A 15,812-nucleotide genomic window follows, 5' to 3' on the forward strand; every position below is an offset into this window, starting at 1 on the left:
CATGAAGGCAAGGACGCCTAACAGAGGGGAACACAACATTTTCCCTTTGTACGATATGATATATAGGGCAGGTGTTTAGCTAATTCTGAATTACAATGTGTTTTTTAAAAAGCTTTAGCGCTTTTTAATGCGGAGATATAAGCTGAAATGAAGTAAACTAAGTCAAGGTGAAGTGTTTCGATGCATTACAGAACGCTACAGGCAATCTCACAGGCAGGAAACCATGAAATGTAATCTATTTAATTCATATCTTGGAGGATTTCGGTCTCTTTCTTTGCAAGCTGCAGCACACAAACAGAAAAAACACAGCCGTGCACATTCCAAGGTCTCACTAATTGTTGTTTCCAGACAGATTTTACAGCATTTAACACAGTGTCTAGTTTGTATTCCTACAGATTTATATGATTTTGCCGACTCATAATACATGCTTTTTCCAATAAGGTGACTCATGACGAATCAAGATTTCCCTCGGATTACAGGCTTTTTGTCTAAAGTTGGCAACTATGAAATCTGACCGAGGTTAAAACGCATTCTCTCTATTTTTCTGGATAATTAATACAAACAAACACAAACTGTCAAAAGTAAAACAATGCTATTAGTTTAGGTCATTGAGGAGAGGAATGAGAAAACCCCAAAACATTGCGGTGTAATAAAAAAATGTAATATTTACATTACTGTCTTTTCATGCTTTTCATTTTGGATTGTGGTCAGTTGCATTAAAACAGCATTGCTGGAGGGTGCATTATGTTCAGACTTGTGAAAACTAAAAGGGCATTTGAAGAGGGCACATCTCCGCTTCCACAAGTAAAATAATAATGCATGTATACAAGGGTTGTCCCGATACCAAAATTCTGACTTCGATACTATACCTGGCAAAATATTGCCATATATACCTTTCGATACAATACCACAAATCATATACAGGAATATTTATCTATGATAGTAATAAATAAAACATCTGTAAGGTTCTCTTTTTTCCAGCTTGTTCCTGCCCAGCTTTTTGAACACTTAACAAATGGCATTCATATTAGTATTAGCCCACAGCAAGATATTAATGAAAACAACATGGTAAAAAAACATTGATTATACACAGCTATGTAGGCCTATTGTCCATATCTATATGACTATATGACTACATAGTTATTTCCATAAGTATGAATTGCATCAATATATGGTAACGTTTGAGGTGGAAAAAAACTAAAGCTATGTGGATTGGGTACATTAAAGATGGACACATAATTAAAGGGCAATTTCTTCTCCACTATTGAAAAACGACAATGAAAATTGCATCTAGTCTGTATTATTTTGTACAATTCTGTGTGCATTCTGACCTCATGATCACATAGGCCCACATGAGTGAAATTGTAGGTCATTTTGCATGTTTATATTTCTGCTGGACTATTCAATAACTTATTTGCTCTCTTGCTTTGTCTTGTGTTGCACTTGCTGATGTTTGACTGTTGTCAAACCAACAAACACAGCTACAGGCTGCCATCTCTCACGGTTTCCTCGTGTGACACATGCTTTTGCATGTTTTCACACGCACTCACGCCACACATTTGACACATTGATTTATTACGCAAAAAAACAATCCGCGCTGGTTCATCACCAACCTCGCCGACGGTAAATGGCGCATCTGTGACGCTGCACAGAGACTTGCTGGTTTGTCATGAACAAAGTCAGCGGATTTCACTAAGTTTAGCCGCTAGCAAGACGTCTTGTTAGCGATGTTAGCAGCTGGTTATAACACGCTTGGACATTGATGCTACTATTAAGTGCTCTCGCGTGGGCTTCTTTGAACGCTACGTGCGCGAATAGTCGCAGATGCGCCATTTACCGTCGGCGAGGTTGGAGATGAACCAGCACAGATTGTGTTTTTAGCGTGAGAACTGTGAGAGATGGCAGCCCTGTAGCTGTGTTAGCTTGACAACAACTTTCCTAACAGTAAAACATCAGCAAATGCAACACAAGACCAAGCAGACGTCCTCTTTTACCCGAACATTTCCTCTTTTTGAGACCAAAAAATGCATAAAATAATAAATACTTCGTACCCGAAGTATTTAGTCACTGTTTTTTTTTCAACAAGCCGAGGTCAACAGCACCTCCTGCACATGAGGACATGTCCCCCTGAGATGACTCTTTGAGTGACAGCTGCCTGCATGTGAGCTGGTAGCCCCGCCCACCCAGTCAATGCGTGCAGGCAGCCGGACAGGGAGCGAACACCGAGTGCGCTTTTTTAATAAAGTACCGGTACTAAAAATAGTCAGAACCGTACCGTTTTAAACGTAAGGGTACCGCGGTACCTTTCTAGTACCGGTACACCATCCAACCATAATTTATACGCGCCCTAGGAAATGGATTAGCTTCTAAAATAAATTAGTTTCGTGTCCACTCAGTTTCCTAAAGATCTGGCGTGTAGGTTTTCCATATTCCTTCTTGACGTAGGTAAAAAGATAAGTAGAAGAAATCCATGCCATGGAAACAGAGGAAAGGCTACAGGGGAAATGTGTGCGTTAGTGTCCTATGTGTTTTGCTAAGACCGGATCCTTGGAAGTGGACTGCACCAGGTGACCTTTTTCCCCCGTGTGATGACCTGTTGGAGCCGATATTCTGAGGATGGGAGGGATGGGATTTGCTTTTTTCGAATAATGCATGAACGTGACATGAAGGTTCTGATGCAGATTTTTGATTTCAAAGAAGCACCTCCCTTCCCACCGCAGCGTCTCACTTTATACATCCGGGGCCTTTACAGGTGTGTGAATAGTGTGTTGTGGCAGGAGAAGCGGTACTGTATGCTGCTTTGAAGCTTCTGTCCAAACATTGAAATTAAAACTGTATTACAAATTTAGGCCAAGTGTCAATATAGTTTATTTTATTTTTAGTTTATTTTAATAGGTTGATGTCATAATTTCCTCAATTCAAGACATACATTTATTTTATAAGATGTACTGCTTTAATCTATATTTGCGAGAGTTCAGCCTTTCAAAAGCAATATTTTCACTGCAACATTAAGAAGCAGTGCAATTAACTCACAAATTGGACATGTTGTTACAGATTATTATTCATTCTATCAAACACTAGCACATGAAATTTTCACCTCAGTCACGTCTCTCAACAGCAGAATGGTCAGAAACTACAGCATTGAAAAGTTGATGTCACCGATTGCTCACGGGAAAGGAAAACAGAAACATGGCAAGTGGGGCCTTGAAGAGAAACATATCTCTTATTCATAGATATGAATATACAACTAAATTAAGAAAAACACCAAAATCATTCAGGTACTATATATATTAAAGAAAACACACTCATTCCATTCCCATTTTGGCCATAGGTCGTCCTGGTGGCTAAGCAGTGTTCAGTTAACCCCCCACATTTTTCCATGCGGTACAACTTAAATTAGCATTTAGATTTAAAGTGGCTACAAGTTTGTGAGTAAACAGTTGAAGCCTGTATCACTCAGCAGTGTTGACATGGATCGCCAGAGCAAATGATCAGCTGTGGACACATGGATTACTGCATTCCTCGGAATGGGTCAAGCTGCCTGACAATCTATTTAAAGCTGGAGTTACGCCGAGGGAGGGGGGCCGAGGGGGGATGTTAATATACGGTGTGAAGATACGGAGTGTGCGACAGAGCTACGTCAGTTTATTTTCCATTCCAGTAAGACTCGAACAACAAGACAGGCGAACAATGATCACAAAAGCTGTGATTTCACCCTGCTGCCTCACTCCTACTCTGCACATCCCCTTCATATCTATAACTCCAATTCATTTATGACTTAATCGTTTGTCGTGCCCAATGGCCAAAGAAGTACTTAAGACTTGAAGCAGCAGTAATTTCAGAGTCTAGAAATACTCCATTAGCAGTAAAACTGAGTGTTGGATTTCATCTTGTCCACTCCAAGCAACAATCCACAGAATCACTCACGGTGTTACAATTTAGTCCACGCCTTCGTAAACCTAATTATTCTTTGTGCGGTTTGAATGAGTAGTTTGAAGTAGAAACTGCTTATTTACACTTACTCACACCACCCTCTTTTGACTCATCTCAGACGGGGATGAGTCTGCCTACAGGTGGGAGACCATCTGGTGAGATGGTGCAGCCAAAACAACACTTTGAAGACAGTGGAGATGGTTGTGGATTTCAGGAAGAACGCAGTCCCACCTTCACCCTGTGTAACTCCCCCGTCACCGCTGTGGAATCCTTCCGCTTCCTGGGCTCCATCATCACCCAGGACCTCGAGTGGGAGCTGAACATCAGCTCTATCGCCAAGAAGGCTCAGCAGAGGCTGTTCTTCCTGAGGCAGCTGAAGAAATTCAACCTGCCAAAGACGATGATGGTGCACTTCTACAGCGCCATCGCTGAGTCCATCCACTGCTCCTCCATCACCGTGTTATGCGCTCTGCAGAGGTTGATCGTCTGCAACGTGGAGTCCCTCGAGGACCCTGAAGTGAGCTAGAAAGATTGTAGTTGACCCTTCTCACCCTGGACAAAAACTGTTTGTGTCCCTTCCATCCGGCAGGGGGCTGAGGTCTGTCAGGACCAAGACCTCCCGTCACACAAACAGTTTCTTCCTGTCGGCAGTCAGGCACATCAACAAAGCCCCGGTCCCCCACTGACTGACTCTGACAGCCCTTTTTGCACCAGTCACTTCGCTGCACATCCCTTCATAGTCCTTATGTAAATAAACTTGATCACTTTCATATACGCTCAAAATACATTTATGTAGAGTAGGGTATGAGTATCTGTTCGCCTGTGCACCTTATTTTTTATTTCATCTATCTTACAGGGTTCAAGTTGAACTGCTTGGAATTTAGGTTGTAAATTGTAAACTGACACAGAAAGCGCGGGCTGGCCCTTTTCCAACTTCTCGGTAAAAGGAAGGACATAGATTAAGCACACCTGTGAGCTGAGGAAGGGGAAAATACATTCAACTGATGGAGGCTGCGTGACAGAAGGAGGAGTGAGAGTGAAACAAAGGAAACTAAATTCACAGTCCAGCGTATCAACATTTGGTGTCAAATGACAGCAGTAATAAATAAACAAGTCAGAGAACAACAAGGCATCAGTGGAGGTCATTGGATCCCTAGAGGAGGGGACAGGAAGCGACACTTCTGCGCTCCCCTCTGTGACTGAAATGGACAAGGCCAACAGGTCAACCTGAAAGTTAAGGCCCCGCTGAAACAGCTCCAGACTTCTCCATGTTCAACCACACACACGCACACACACAAACATACGGTCCACTATTTCCCACTTCTCCTCACCTAACTATTTTACATCGTCTGGACTCCTCAACTTGACTCCATGGACTTTGGATTTGCTTATTTGGACGTTTTTTGAATTGCTGGTCAATTCGTGTTTATTCCAGAGTCAAGTGAACTTTGTGTTTTGGAGTTGTTTGGCATTGTTTGTTTCCAATACAGCCGACTTCAAACGAGTGTTTTAGAGACATCATCACCAGTAATATTTACAACAAGGTTCTAAAATCTAAATAACTAACTGAAAATAACTTTAAATAAATGCTCTGATTAAGCATAGATTTGAAATCTGTGTTGAATTGCATTCTTATTTTACCAAACTCTTTTCTGTTTCACATGAATAAAAAGATCAACACAAAAGTAAAAATAATGCTAATGACAGCACTGTGTGTATATATATACATACACACAGTGCTGTCATCAGCATTATTTTTACTTAATACTTTATATATATATATTGTGGAGTCTCTGCCCTAGGCTGCCCCCGATCAGGTGAGAGTCTCTATTGCAGCACTGGTGTACGCAGAGGGGGCCGGGTGCAGCTCTTGGGGCGGGTCATCGATGGGAGGTACGTTCCCAGATCAATCCTTGATCAGGGTGATATGCTCCCAGCCCCGCCTGCAGGAGCACGGCTGTGCTGAATTGCCAATCAGGGTGTCGGCATAACAGGAGCTGCACCCTGGCCTCTCTGTGTGTGCCTGGCTCGTATCCGGAGCAGAGCTCTCACCATCGGGCGGTAAGTTGAGACTCCACGTTGTTCGACCCTGTTAGTCATGTTGTGATCACCCCCTGACTAACGACCACCCTTTTTGTCCCAGGCAACGACGGGAAACCGAGGACGTTTTAAGTTGGGGTTTTTGATACGTGTTTGAGCCGGTGGGACCGGCAGCACGCGGACGGTGTCCTCATCCTATTGTTTTTTTGTTTTGTTGGAAATAAAGCCACGCTGACGGCGTGTTCACCCTTCCCCTTCTAACTTTGTGGTTGTTTTGGACCCAGACGCATCACAATATATATTAATAAACAGGCTTTACTGAACTTTTCAACATTATTTATAGACATTATTCTCAAAAAACACTGAACATATTTGCAGTAACAGATCACCTCGTCCTTCTCCGTTCAATGTATGGACCAAGTGAAGAGAAGAAGCTGTAATCAGTAAACTATAAGGACGTTGCAGAGGGAACTTGTTGGCTGAATAAATCCTAGCAAACCTTACAGGAAGGTGATCTGACCGCATGTATATAATAAATCACTCTTCACGGCGAGAGTTATTTAGTCTCCACAAGGGAAGACTGCAGACAATCCCCACCCACCGGGTGCCAAGTGTGACGTCATGTGGCCACGGAGGTGAAACTGGTTGGTTTGCGGTTCTCGGTGCTACAAAAAAATAAAGCAGTGAATGGTACGTGGCTATATAACAGTTTAATACAACGTTAGTATGTTGGCACCTCGAACAACAGCATTTACCTTCACGTTAAACAGGAACTCAGTTCCCAAGCTGATCAGACACATCTCGCCGGTAGAAGCCCTGAGCTGCTAGCAGCTTCTAGACGCGCTACAGGAGCCAAGTGCTGGGATCGATAGCTTTTGTCTCGCTCCTCTATTTGACCAATCCTGCTCAAGAATGAGGTTCAGCCCGCCTGAGCTCATTTACATACGGACACAGAAATGCACGCATAAATAAATGAAGAAATACAGAAATGTAGAAATAAATAAATGTAGAAATACGGAAATGTAGAAATAAATAAATCTAGAAATACAGAAATGTAGAAATCGGTTTCGTCACGTGTACCACCAAGAAATAAAAACTACTTTCACCCCTGACCATACACGCTAAGTTTAAGTTTATTAAAGTTTATAACCCAGTGGGGTGAAACTGTAAGAATAGTGCACCCTTCTTTGTGAATAAGTAACATGCCATAACATTTAGCTTCTTCTGCTTTTAAACTGTTGGATGACACATCAGCAGAAGTGGGTGAGCAAATACGGGAGGACAGTTCTTTAATCTTAAAGTGCACTCAGCACTTGCATGTTTATTGTATGTGATTGTTATACACACATATACATCATGGATTGGTTTCCAGTTTAACAGTATTGAGGTTATATAGTAACTTTACTCAGGGTTTGAAATGACTTAGGACTCTTGGGGGGTCCCCTAAAATGTAACTATAAAAAATACTGAAGACTACCTTGCTACACTATATACTGCAGGCAAATATTATATTATTATATTGACATATTTTAAAGGTGGGATAATGGTCTTGGGATGTTTTTCATGGTTTGGGCTAGTCCCAGTAGTGTAGTGGTGTCTGGAGAAGTGGATTGGCTATAATCAAACAGGTAACCCTCTAATTCTGGAGCAACAAAGTTACAGCACCTTATATACATCCCTGACATGACAAAGTGGATAACAGGTCATTCTTTCCTTGAGCAAGGAAGTTAACTAAGTTACCTAAATCCAGCAGGTGTCCTCATTGTGGCAGCACCATGCACCTTCAAAGGGTTTGATGAAATACAACTGGCGTTTCTCATCCCTTATGTTAATGGAATTTGTAAAACAACAAGCCGCTGGATTGAATAATAATGATGTCTATAAAGACTGTTCCTGGCATCTAAATAGGGCACCGAAATCAGAGTTGCTCTTCGGTCCGGAAGATAACGGCGCTTAAGACACCTGTACCACAGAGAACATCCTGTCAATCTTCTTAGCTCACTGCGTAGAGAAGTGGGCTCGTTGGCTATAGGATGTTTTGACCCACGGGTTCGAATCCCGATCATTCCGATATTTTCTTGACTACATGTTTTCATAGTTGTGATGTAGTGCTCACTTATACAATCGTGAACGCTGCAATGGATTTGTGATGCGCTCTGTAGATTTCCAGGAATATGTTTGTGAATGTGCTGCTGTTAGCTGGCAGGTTGTTTGGCTTCATACACGTACAGCTATAAGAAACGTTGACAAACTCACTCTTCTTATCATTCCGTTACACTGGGTATCTAAGTTAGTTAATGCAACTTTTGATATAGGAACACCAACTCCAAATATTTTACTAGAATAAGCAATTATTATGGAGATATAAACATAATCGAAGCACTTACAGCATTTTCATGAGGGATTTCACTCCTTGTGAGGCTTCGTTTTTGCCACGTTCAACAATAACCTACATTACATTTGAATTGCAAAGAATTCTAAGTCTGGAAATATATTGTGTTAAAAAATATATTCAAAACAAAGAGCACCAATCTAGAACAAAAATATATCAATATCTTTTCAAGACCTAACCAAATGAAACCTAAATGTAAGACCATGTCATTTTATAAATGCTACATTTCTGAAGATTATTTTGAAAACAAGACACAGAGCCTCATTGTTTCAAACTATGGGCTCCCACCGAGTGCCCGTTCTCGGTGAGTCAGGAGTAAGAATGTGTCGTGTAAACCGAGGCCAAATGAAGCAAAGAGCATGAAGAGTTTCTCGCCCTGAAGAGTCTCATCCATCTAAGATGGGCTACTCATTAGGCGCCACTGAGTTTGGATGGATGAGGGGATATCTCTCTTTTTCTCTCTCTCTCTCTCTCGCTCTCCACCTCTCTAGCCTATCCCCCTCTTTCTATCCATATTCCTGCCTCCCACTTCCAAATTTACTCCCCTCTTATTTCAGGTAGGTTGAGTTTTGAAAGAAAGAAAAGGACGGGTGCAGATGAGGGGACGAAAGGAGAGTAAAGGAGGGGAGGAGAATAGAGGGGATGAAGGCAGTGAACCCAAAGCAAAATGAAAGAAAAGTGTGAGAGGAAGAGGATGGGAGAGACAGACAAGAGAAGGAAAGGAGGAGGAGAGGAAAGGAAATATAGAGTAGCTCTCATCCCGTCTGTGGCTCTTCTGGCTTTGATCACCTGGCTCGGATCAGATGGTGCCTCAAAAGCCTCACTCGCACGCACATAACAACACCCACGTGCCGCACGCACACACACTCGCTTAAGTCTTCATCACCATGACAACGGCACACCCCAGGCACCCGTGTAATCAACTTAGAAAATGGGAATAATAGCGATGCGGTGGTACGCACCTAATGCCCGCACACCACAAATAAACACTGAAATGTAATTACAACAAAATTCAGAACAAAGTAATTCAGTCATTGTGTTGAGGGAGGAAGGTGTGTGTGTGTGTGGGAGCCCCCCCCCCCCCCACACACACACACCACTGGGGGGGGGTTGCTCGCAGAACAATCAAGCAACAAAACAGACGACCAAAAAATGACATATATTGTACAAAGCGTCTACAATGGCAAGGAGGAGGGTAAACCTGCATGTGTAACACTCCTCTCTCCTTAAAGCTTCACCCAAACCAATAGACGTGGCAGGAACAGTCTGTGTATGTGTGTGTGTTTATGTGCGTCTGAATCCAGGCTGTAAAAGGACATGCCTCCTGAAATTGTCCGTGGCTGGGCGAGGAACCGAAAACAACCCCAGATGAAAGGAGGTGGAATACATTTCCTGTTTATTTTCTTCTGAAAAGTTTTTGTTTTTTATAGAAGAGGGGGGGGGGGGGGGGGGTTGGATAAGGAAAAAGGAATAGAGGCGTGGCTGTGTTGGAAATGACTCAAACGGCTCAAAATAATGTTACAAAATAGTGTTTAGTATCAAAATAGTGTTTAGTAATAGTATCATTTAAGGACTCGTGGAGGATTAATAGTCACCATGCAACTCTAGGATGCACGACAGAATGCAGCCGTGGGCCCTTCACACAAGAAAAACATGACAGAAACAGCAGTCTTGTGCATTTCAAAGTACCAGTAACACAACAGTATGGCCAGAAAATGTATTAATTGAATGTATTTCACCTTTCATCAGCTTTTATGCCGAAAGGGGAACAACAACGTAAGTAGGGTTGTCACAATACCAAAATTATAACTTTTGGTACTATACCTGCCAAAATATTACCATACCTGTTACTTACGATACAATACCACAAATGCAATACCATTAATACAAAACTGGAATATTTATCTATGATAGTAATAAATAAAACATCTGTAAGGTTCTCTTTTTTACCAGCTTGTTCCTGCCCAGCTTTTTGAACGGCATACATATTAATATTAGCCCACAGCAAGATAATACTGAAAACGACATGGTAAAATCATAGCATTAATTATACACGGCTATGTAGGCCTATTGTCCGTATCTGACTATATGACTACATAGTTATTTCCATAAGTATGAATTATAATTTTACAGATGTGTGTTTGAGGTAGAAAAAAAACTAAAGCTATGTGGGTTGGGTACATTAAAGACACATAATTAAAAGGCAATTTCTCCCCTTTATTGAAAACGACAATGAAAATTGCATCAAGTGAAGAGAAGTGTGCATTATTGGGTACAATGATGTGTGCATTCTGACATCATGATCAAATTGTATGTTATTTTGCATGTATATATTTCTGCTGGACTATTCATTAACTTATTTGTTGTCTTGCTTTGTCTTGTGTTGCACTTGCTTGATGTTTGACTGGTAGGAAATGTCAATGTCAACTTTATTTATATAGCACTTTTAAAGGCCAATGGCCAGCCAAAGTGCTCTACGGGATAAAATAATGAGCAGAAATAAACAACACGAGCAAAAGTAGAACAACAAACAAGCGAAACCAGTAAAACAGTGAAATGTGAAAGGCAAACATAAAAGATCCAATACAAGTGACTTAAGTCAGCCAAAGGCCAAGGTAAACAAGTGGGTCTTAAGGCGTGTTTTAAAAGTAGAAAGACTAGTCGCAGGAAAGCTGTTGTTAGCCAACGTGTGTTTGCGTAATTGAATGTGTGGTGTGAGTGTGTGTGAAAACATGCAAAAGCGTGTGTCACACGGGGAAACCGTGATAGTTGGCAGCCCTGTAGCTGTGTTTGCTTGACAACAATTTTTGTCAACAGTCAAACATCAAACATCAAACAAGTGCAACGCAAGACAAATCAGACGTCCTCTTTTACCCAAACATTTCCTCTTTCGAGACCTAAAAAATGCGTAAAATAATAAATACTTCGTACCTGAAGTATTTCCAGATCTCACTTCTGGCATCTTTTCTTTCAACAAGCCGAGGACGGTGGGCATCAGCTCCTGCACACGAGGGCATGTCTCCCCTGAGGTAACTCTCTGTGAGTGACAGCTGCCTGTTGCATGTGAGAGCTGGTAGCCCCGCCCACCCAGTCAATGGGAAGCAGAACACTGAGTGCGCTCTGATTGCTTGCTTTTTTAATGAAGTACCTAAAAATATTCAAAATGTATCGTTTTCAACGTAAGTGTACCGCGGTCCCTTTTTTAGTACCGTTACACCGTGCAACATTAAACGTAAGGGACTCTCCTTCCTGCACGGCTACAACTACACACATACGGATGTGGTTCAAACAGTCTTGTGAGTCCTCACTTTTCCTTCATCTTCTTCTTGACTGACTAATTCCAATTATCTTTCACAGAACTGTAACGGGAAGTGGGGGGTACTGGACAAACTCTTCTCTACAACCCCCTTGGACCATCACAAACTAAGGAATTCACATCAAACCTGCAGAAGATCGTTTTTTATTTTTACCCTTTTAACCTATTTTCATTAAAATCGTCGACGCAGATTTCTATTGTCGACGCGTTGTATATTATAAAAAGATACAGAGCTACGGGTCTTTTTCATTCAGCATTGTAATACACTACAGAACGTGCTGGGGGCGCTATTGCGTCTATTGTCGATATGTTTATTTGAGTTACTTTATTTGCACTTTCTCTTTACTTTTAACTGCATATTTGCATTTACATTTTGTATTACTATTCAATTTATTATGATGATTACATTTGTATTAACGTGTTACTCAAATACAAGTTCAAAATCCACACAAGTTATTAGATAGAAATAAACAGCCACACATTGTAACCAAAAGGAATACTTTACCTCTTTATACCTCTTTGTTTGTTTCTACTCTCCTACACTGTGGTAAATAATTGTTAGATCAGTCGATTACAAAAATTATTGTTAGTTGCAGCCCTATTTCTTTCAAACAGCACGGATTCAACCTGAAGCCTAACATCAAATGACCTTTCCTGAACTCTAGGATATTGCTATGACAGCGCTTCATAAAAACCTTAAAACCACAACCGATATCGGCAGAAAGTAGATGCTCCTCCTGCTGCTTATCCATGCACGAATTATACCCCATGATGAAAAATACATCATAAAATACCAGGCGAGCTCTTCCATTAAGCCGCCATTAATGAATCAGAGGGCCTCAACCGTTAAATCCAGGAGACAAAGAGGCTCAGAGGAGCAAGCGATGGACGCTCATCGTTAGCTGTTCAAGAAGACGGGACTACGCAATGACGATAGGAAGCGATCAGAGTCCCCCCTCCACCCCCAGAGGGAAAATGAGACATGGAGGAAAGACGTCTTACCTTAGCCAACTGTGAGTTCACCCATTTTGTGAAAGTCTTCTTCTGAACGTCTTCTCTTTCATCTGCCAGAAAAAAAAAGAAGAAGCACAATCAGGAAAAGAAATCTATTTATATATCATGTAAAAAAGGAAAAAACAGTAAACGTAAACGTAGCATTCTCAAATTTTATGACCTACTCAAACACACACACACACACACACACGCAGGCGAGTGGTGCTCAGCATGGTAAGAGGCTCCTCTTATTTTGCACAGGGCTAATTACATCCTCATCGTATCAATCAGTGAGTGAGTTGCCCCTTGTGAGACAGCCCCCTACTCCTCAATAAAAAAATTAAAGCATTACACGATCCCAGTCCTGAAAGGAGCATGTGTTGATTATGTGATTCGAGCATGTGTCGTTTGGAATGAGACCAGTAACACTTGGTGTGAACAAAGTCTCGACAATCTGAAGTTTGCTATAATGAAATTAATAGAAAAAAAGTAACCTGTGTGGGTAAATATATATCAAATCACCAGTGAATTATTATACTGAATGGTCACTATATGCAGAAACCGGAACACCCGTGATACCAACATAAAGGTATCAAAGACCCAGTGATTTTGGCTCATTAAAGCAGTTACTTCACCAACAATGGAACCAACATTTGGGTTTTCTCAGAAAAGCTTTACAGTCTTATTTCTGGGCACCAAGAACAATAGCTGTGCTTTTACAACTTCACAGTACTCTCCAGTCCCGCTAGTTTTACCATTACCTATTATTTTCTTTCTGAAGAGCGTTTGTTCTTCTAATCAACTAAAATAGGGGGACATTTGGAGGGGTTCTGTGAGGATATCTAGAGTGAAACTGAAGAGTGAACTAAGAGTGAGGATAAGGACCAGGAGAAACCGTAGAAGTGATTTACTTTATTTATACCCAATGATAGTCCCTCCCCAAATGGAAACAGTCTTGAAACAGTCCCTCTTCCAATACCTCTACAGCGGGGCGACCGTCCCCCACTGTGTGTGTTCTCCCGATTACGGAGCAACGCATTGTGGCCTGTGACTGGTGACTCCTAATAACGCCTCTCTCAGTTGGCTGGAAACAGGGTCAGTACCCTAACTGCCCATAATAAATGACACTCTCATCGTGAAACGGAACATCAGGTTAAACATTACATCAGCGCGGCAAACAGTACTCGCTCAGCGTGTGAGTATGTGTTGACACCGGCAAGGCATTGACTAATGGAGCTGATAATGAAACTTCTCCCTTAATTAAAAGGTCCCACGTTGAGCGGTGCACTGTGTTGAGACGCTGGACACACACACACAGACACACACACACCCGAAGTAATATAGGGGCACGCTGATGCTGAGCAATGAAGCGTGAATGAAATAGAAGCAAGTAGCACACAATGGCATCTAAAGCAGGGGATCCATTCCCATCAGTGTACAGCGTGCCTCAGTGTTCTCCCATGATGCAAATGTAATGTTCTTCCTTGTGTGCTTGTTGTACCGAAGGTATATGAAAAAACACACAACTTTATTCTAAAATGTTAGAACACAAGTTACATAACAAAGTTTTTTTACTTTGCATACCAAACCCCAATTTCCTAAATATAACCAATGTAGCTCTGTGGGAAGTTTATTTTGAAAAAGACCGTAAGCACGTAATGAGCACACACTATCGGGCTCAACACGTGCGCTAGAGCGGAACATTGAGCGCCGCAGTCTGAGGCTGAGGACTCCAGGGGGAGGACAGGAAGCAGTTAAAGGCCGACCGAGAGGGGAGGGGCCATGGGGGTGTACAGAACACATCCGTTACAGGGGCACACATCGATATCCCATTTAAACCACTGTTCTGCCACGGACACCTGCGGCAGCTTCACGCGCTGTCGCCACACATGCACATTAACGTTAACGGCTTAGTCTCCGTAGGAGAGAGGGATCAGAGAGAAAAGAAAGAGGGGAGAGGTGGGAGAAGGAAATACATGTCATCACGGGGGAGAAATAAAGGATTCGGACAATTCCTGAATAAAAGGGAGAAGATAGACTGCGAGGAGAAAATAAATTATTAGATTTTTTTAAACCAATTAAATGTCTATAACAAATGAAGCAAGGGCATTTGTCAAGAAAAACTTCCACATACGTTCAAGTAGATGTCATACATTTGTTAGCTAAAGCATTAGAAAATAATGGGAAAAAAACAGATATTACTATATCCTGTTGCTGTATAGACGAAATAATGAATGTTGTTAATCTTCTCTTTCTTTGTAGAAGTTGATATGATGCGAGTAGCCCGTCTACTCTGACGTTAAATAAGGCCCCAGGCCTTTTATGCATTAAAATAAAACAGAATAGTAATGTGTATTCTTAACTTTGTGTCACACTATGAAACATGAAATCAAAAAACTTCCTTTACACACTTGACTGTGCCACACACATACACACCCCAGTAACAACTTAATCCAGCCGGCAAGTTAACCATTAAAATAACTAACGTTGCGATTGAAGAAACCAAAAACTTAACGGTAAAAAAAAGTACACAGAGTTGTACCTCTCCTCTGAAATGATGCGGTCAAGCAGACAAGGTGACCGGTCCACAGGTCTCAGTCCAGGAGCTCGATGCAGGGGGGTGACTATTTTCACGGAGCATGTGTTTATCCAAAGGAACTCAGCGCATTACCGGGTAGCTCAAAGCGCTATCTGGTGGCCATCTCTCCATTAACCGTTACCAATTGCTCAGGCGAAGCCGGGTTAGCTAGCAGCAGGCTAAAGCCCGTCAACGTTGCTAATTTACGTTAGCCACCCACTGAATTAACGAGTGAAGTAACGTTAAGTCACAACATTATCAAACTTTGTGTGGAAGTTTACCACTACTCCTCACACAGATAGTCCACAAATTATCTTGCTTATTTATACTTTATAAAAATATTCTTTTGACAAAACCCGTTTTTTTCACCTATTTCCCCCTCTCCCTCGCCGGCGCTCTTCCACTCTCGCGCGCCCCCGTCACATTAGTCATGTGACCACCTTTGAGAGAAAACATTCAATCTAATCAGCTGCTTCTATAAGCAAAGAAACATGAAAACCACCAATGCACTTTCAACATTCTTAACCATGAGCATTACGTTTTATCACACACAAATTACA

At 41.7% G+C, this 15,812-nt stretch overlaps 1 protein-coding gene across 11 annotated transcripts in view; it reads right to left on the minus strand.

The window, feature by feature from the left end:
• The window catches only part of dmd (dystrophin), a 202,169-nt gene that overhangs the window by 132,334 nt on the left and 54,023 nt on the right, over nucleotides 1-15,812 (minus strand). For all 11 annotated transcript variants that reach the window (XM_062561338.1, XM_062561339.1, XM_037454435.2 and 8 more), the window contains exon 2: nucleotides 12,684-12,745. In XM_062561338.1, the coding sequence (XP_062417322.1) occupies nucleotides 12,684-12,745 (62 nt within the window). The remainder of the gene's footprint in view (nucleotides 1-12,683; nucleotides 12,746-15,812) is intronic.

The sequence above is a fragment of the Pungitius pungitius genome, chromosome 3, assembly GCF_949316345.1.
Source record: "Pungitius pungitius chromosome 3, fPunPun2.1, whole genome shotgun sequence".
NCBI lineage: Eukaryota > Metazoa > Chordata > Actinopteri > Perciformes > Gasterosteidae > Pungitius > Pungitius pungitius.